Genomic DNA, 6,000 nt, shown 5'->3' with positions numbered 1-6,000 from the left:
GGGGGATCCAAGCTGACGTTTGGTGAGAGCTGAGGTACACTCTTGACAGGTTGCCGGTCTATCATAAGGTTGACAGAGACAATATTCATCCTCATATTCACAAAAAACTGGAAACTTTAAATCGTCCACCAATCCTGCAGTCGTTGGTTCGATCCCCGGGTCCTGCAGTCACATGTCGAAGTGTCCTCGAGCACTGAACTCCAAATTAGTTGGTCCCGGTGAGTGTTGGCCAGCTGCATAGCAGCTCCCCCATCGGTGTGTGTGATTGTGAGTGTGAATAGGTGAATAAGGTGCAGTGTAAAGAGCTTTGAGTCCCAACACATGGAAAAAGTGCTATATAAGTGCAGAGCATTTACTATTTGAAGTGACCGTTATACCTAACCTGCATTTTTTTAGACTGCGAGAGGAAGCCAGGACATATCATTCTGAGTATATTAGCAGTCTGACATATTCTATAGTCTAGTTCAAGGCAAATGTCACACCGAACCGAGGTTCTCAGAGATGTGAGCATTATTTTGCTAATTACCAGAAATTAGAACATTTTTAAAAAGTTGATATAACTGCAGAATTGTGTGGGCTGCCAAACACACCTGAAACTAAGAATAATAAAACCACTCTAGTTTTATTCTGAAACTTCTGTGCGGAAGTACCTGTGCGCTGATCCAGCTTGACACATGTCCGCACACCGAGTCTCCTTGCTGCCGCTGTCTAACGGGTTTGTAGGACTTTTCTCCTGCATCACTTCCTTCTTTTGAGCAATGTGTTGTCAGGCGGGGAGGCGTGAGGAGCCCGGCACTCTGCTCCTCCACGCTGCTTAGGAGCCATGGCGGACCGGACACCGACGAGGACCCAGCGGTGCGAGCAGAGCGGGCACGGCAGCAGCTCAGACGAGGAAGGATCCGCGTTCCCTGCAGCACCAGCACAGCCTTCACTGACGGAGCACAATGGTGACGGCGTGTAAAGTTTTCCGCACGTCCTTAGCTCCTGTCGCGGTTGACCGGCACAACTTTTCCCGAAGTGGCATGTTGCTAATCTCGATGGGATCATAGCGACGCAGACTTTGTTTGGTTTTCCTTTCTCTTCCAGGACGTGTGTCCTGTAAAGCCCTCTTCCTCACGCGGAAATCCGGCGCACTGTCCCGCAGCGGCTCACACTGCGCTTCTTTAACATTTCAAAGCCGATTCCGTGGGGGTTAACATGGGGGCAAAGCAGAGCAGCCCGACTGCTAATCCAGCTGCAAACGGACGAACCAGAGCCTACTCCGGCTCGGACCTACCGTCCAGCACGTCCAGCAGTAACGGCAGCAACGTTAGCCGGACCACGGCCGGAACTGCGCGGTACCACGGCGCGTCCGGCTCGACCGGAGCCTCGTCCAGCACCAGCCAGCACCTCGGAGCAAGGGCCCGCTCTGTGGGCGACTCCGGAGCCTCTAGGACCAGACCCCAGTCCGGCATCAACATTCCGAACAGCCACGGAGCCTACAGCTCCCCGGAGTCCGCGGGCAGCAGCCCAGAGGAGGCGGCGGCGGCGGACAGGGATCGTTCAGGCAGAGGGCACGAAGGTCCCCGGCTGCTGATAGGATCATTACCCGCACACCTCTCGCCTCATCTATTCGGAGGTAATGTAGTGTTGACCCAGCTCACGGTCCCACTGACCCGCAGCCAGCCATCCGAAATGATGACTGCCAGTGTCTCCAAAATAAGCTTTGACAAACTTGATTACTCTGATTATGTAAAATCTGTAGAATATAAAACACAATTTCTGTTCGCCTTCATTAGAAAATGCGTAGAATGATGGTAGAAACAATCCCACAACGCATGTTTTTGTTGACTGACACAGTTAAAATCAGCTCAGATCAGCTGTGAGGGTCTGGAGCCCAGTTGTAGGGCAAGTAGATTATTTGAGAGACTGTCTGTAATCAGCTGATAATATCGACTACAACCATCTATCTGAGTGGTTTGAGGTCATGTTTAGTTCTTTTAACCAAATATGTCAGACTTCTCCATGTATGAACAATTCAACACTTTGCCCAAACGGGATTAAATATCATATCATATGGGTGTTAATGGGCAGTGATCCAACCTCTAGGTCAGGGGTCACCAACCACTTTAAGACTGAGAGTTGCTTCTTGGGTACCGACTTATGTGAAGGGCTACCAGTTTAATATGCCCACGGGCACCATGTTGGGGACCCCTGCTCTAGGGAAACACTGTTGTGATGATGCAACTTGCAATGGAGATCAAGTCCAGTAAGTGAGAACCCACCCAGTTGGTCTGATGACATTCATGTGTGAGGAGGATGACTCATGTGCGTGAGCTGAGCAAAACATTGTTAAGTTAAACAGCACGAGCCCACTGTCAAAATCGGCAATGATGGTGGATGGAGCCTTCCCCGAAGTGTGAGCATTTATCACGTGATTTCCATCTGCTTGTTGAGAAATAGGGCTGTGCAACAGTGATACGATATGTATCACAATACATAGGGAGTTCTTTATCTTTTTTTTTAATCATAACTTCATAAATGTTGATGATTATACAGCTTCAGATGAATTGTTGTCTATAATAATGTAACTTTACTCCGGAGTGCAATTAATGCATATGGACCAGGCTGGTCATTGACGTTTTCCTGCTTTCCCTGGTGTCACCCAGGAGCAGGATTATTGAGGAAAAATTGCAATTCCATCTAAAGTCTTACAGATTTATGTATAGTGGCATTTCTTTAAACATGCAGCCTACTATGTGCTTATACGTGCGCTCGAGCGCTTTCCTGAAGTTCCCACTTTACTTTGCCTTTTGATTCAAAGCACAGTTTTCATAGGGGAGCGAGGAACAGACGAGAAAAAGAAGTACAAAGTTAAATCGTGGAGTTACTTCGCTCGGGCCAAACCGTCATTCTGTTTGACATCATGGACATTTTATCATTGACGGCAAATTCTGTAGTCGGAATTGCAAAGCAACAAGTGAAAAGCAGTAAAGGTTTGAATCAAACACGCTCTTAATCAGCGATACCCAACTCCGGCACAGCAGTTCATGTTGATTTATACATTCATATGATGGCTTGATTGAAACATCTTGTTGTCCACAATGAAAAGTTTATCCTTGTAAAAACAGCAGAGTGTGTGTGTGCCAGCGCACAGGGCCACTATCTAGTGACTTTTTATATTAGCCATACGAGACTAAGTTTAGATGGATTTCACATTATATGATGAGTATGCAGATGAAAAAGTCAGAATAAGGGGAATTGATCACAACACAAATGCGAAGTCAGTATCCAAATCACACACTGTCTATTTCCCTCTATCAGCTGTTGTTAGTTCGTGATGTTGCAGCACCTTTTTCTCACATTCCTCTGAGAAATTATGTCAGTTTTGATCACTCCTCCTTCCAAGGTCTCTCAGAAGGAATCTGTGGAACACTTTCATCAATCGTTTGTTTCTTTCAAACCAACGTAGATGAAAAGAAACCTGATCCGTGTTGGCAGGAACAAATCCACGTTGTCTGGGTGGCAGCCAAAGACACGGGAGACTGGGAGCTATTTGTGTTCCAAAACCTCAACCTGCAAAATGACTCCAGCTGTTGTATTTGCAAAGTACAAATATGCTTTCATTCACAACTAATGAAAGAAGGTGGTGATCTTTTGAAATACTGATACTTTGACAGATTCCAGTTCAATGTGGCCTATAGACTGCTGGAATTCCATATCTCAGAAACCCGTGTGGCCTTCATCTCTTACAGTGTAGGCCTGTTCTGAGTGGAAACAACGTTCAACGTTCAACTATTAAGTGCCACTTATGATCTAGTCTTTATATTTTCACCTATCTGAATCCAGAAAATGTCCACAATGAAGTTATCGTGAGAGTGTCCTCTGCTGCACACATAGCAGATAATCCATTAACAAGTATCACTTTAGTGATAATTAACTGTGAGACACTCGCAGTCCCTTAGTGTTTGTTTTAGCATAATGCATTATTCAGTCGAAAGACCGCGCTGGGGGCTTTTCATGTCATTGTGCATCCCAGACATTGTTTTCACTAAAGCAAACACGTGCGTGCAAAATAAACATGCAGCAGGTTGTGTACACAGCTTGTTAACGGGAGTGTGAGTCAGCAGACAGGAGCCTAATAATTAACTTGTTAAGTTTCCTTCCTCTGCACTGGGCGCATGGATTAATCTATTCTGCACTCACACACTCGAATTATAATTATTTTTTTAGTCTATAGCTGTGATGACAATAATTGATATAATGCATTCCCTATCCCTAGACCTTAATCAGTAGCTGGGTCTAAACCTAAACCTAAAGACAAGTCTCAGGCAGCATTTGAAGATGTGCTCAAATGTGATCTTACAAGCATAGACATTAATGCGCACACACACACACACACACACACACACACCACAATGTGCTTGCAGGTAGTGTGGTGTTCTCTTTGTTAATGGTTTTGAAGCCTTAACGACTGTGATAAGATGAAAATGCGAGAAATTCAGCTTCGTGTTATCTGCACCTATTGAATTCTCCCCAGCACAAGCAAAGCTTGTATTTCACTCTGGGAGTGTGTGGGTGTGTGTGTGTGTGAGGCAGAGAGAAGGATGTGTTTATTCAGTGATGCCAAAAATTAAATACAATTGTTACAGTACGAGGTAAAGTGGTGGCTGACAAAAATTTTTTTTCATGTATTTCTAATAGGATTTGGTCCTAAATGTTCTTGATTTGGAGATATTTGTCTCAGACTAAAACTGATTGATATTGATAGAATTCAGACTAACACATAATACGCTTGAAATATGTGGAACACAACAACATATTAAGGCTGGGCGATATATCAAATCGATGTAGTTTATGAACGATGTTGATCAGGATAAGTTGTCGTGTCAGCTGTCACTGTTTCCCTGAAGATGTTAGAATGTGTGTTTAGATTTACTAGTCAACAAGTTGGAGAAATAGCGGCTTCAGGAGGTGAAGATAAGGAAATCAAAGATGAAAAATCAAGGTTTGTCACAAAATAAATCCCACTCGTTTGACTCCTATTTATGGAGATGGGCGTGGTGTCATTTTATTATCTATGACATTCACTAACCAGTTGCTTTTTGAAGTTGGCAAGTACCATTGATTGATTGACCATCCGCCATTCGCTTGGATCGACATGGGATCCGTACGCAGACACATTATACTTGTGCATGGCAGGAGACATTATAGCAACTGCACGAAGAAGAGCTCCTGTGTTTGTTTTATTTGACTGAACAACATGTAAAAAGTCAAAATATTTCAAATATGAAACGGTTTACTTGTGATGAGTTTTTGGGCTACATGCAGATCTCCACAGAGCTTTCGCCCCAGCCCTGATGGAGTTCAGTGATGATAAAGTTTAAGTCATTAGGATCACAAGAGCAGACAAATATGGAAAGCACTTATGAAATGAATTGGCTTTTATACTGTAGGTATGGTGCAGGGCTCAGATGGAGCTCAGACTAGCGCTGCCGCTTCTTTTCTTTCCAAAGCAGCCAGTTGAGGTGGTGTCGTTCAGGTTGCGATGACAGTTATTTGGCAGATCCCTTCATCCGAAGCAACTTAAAAACCCAATAAAAAGTTTCAAATTGAAAGCAACAGCCCTGTTCGGAGAATCATTCAGAAAACTTTGCCTGTCCACAGGGTCCATCTCCTGTGTTGTACTCCCCCCTCATTGGTATCAGCTGCCTCACACTGAAACTAAAGGCTCTTTAATGAGTCTGTTTTGCGGCAACATTTTGGCTTCTCAGCACAGTAAGGAAATGGCAGCAAGTGAAACAAGATACAGTGCTTGCAAGTCTTTCGAGTTTGTAGATAACACCAGCAACATGCTGAATCATGTACACACACACACACACACACACACACACACAAACCTTTCCTCTTGGAAGGCACACTATGCCCTCAGGCTGCCATAAAGTGGTTTGGGCTGATCTCTGGATGTCTTTGAATCCTAGAATCAAACACATTCAAAAACTCTGAGTAAAGTTACATGCT

At 44.5% G+C, this 6,000-nt stretch overlaps 1 protein-coding gene across 1 annotated transcript in view; it reads left to right on the top strand.

The window, feature by feature from the left end:
* The first annotated feature begins 666 nt into the window (after nucleotides 1–666).
* Nucleotides 667–6,000, top strand: part of znrf2b (zinc and ring finger 2b) — a 29,032-nt gene continuing 23,698 nt past the window's right edge. Inside the window, exon 1 of the mRNA XM_067510367.1 lies at nucleotides 667–1,618. Coding sequence (XP_067366468.1) covers nucleotides 1,198–1,618 — 421 coding nt within the window. The 5' untranslated portion in view covers nucleotides 667–1,197. The remainder of the gene's footprint in view (nucleotides 1,619–6,000) is intronic.

This window comes from Channa argus, chromosome 7 (assembly GCF_033026475.1).
Source record: "Channa argus isolate prfri chromosome 7, Channa argus male v1.0, whole genome shotgun sequence".
NCBI classification, from domain to species: Eukaryota; Metazoa; Chordata; class Actinopteri; order Anabantiformes; family Channidae; genus Channa; species Channa argus.
The sequence above is the reverse complement of the archived record's forward strand: the minus strand, read 5'-3'. Positions and strand labels throughout refer to the sequence as shown.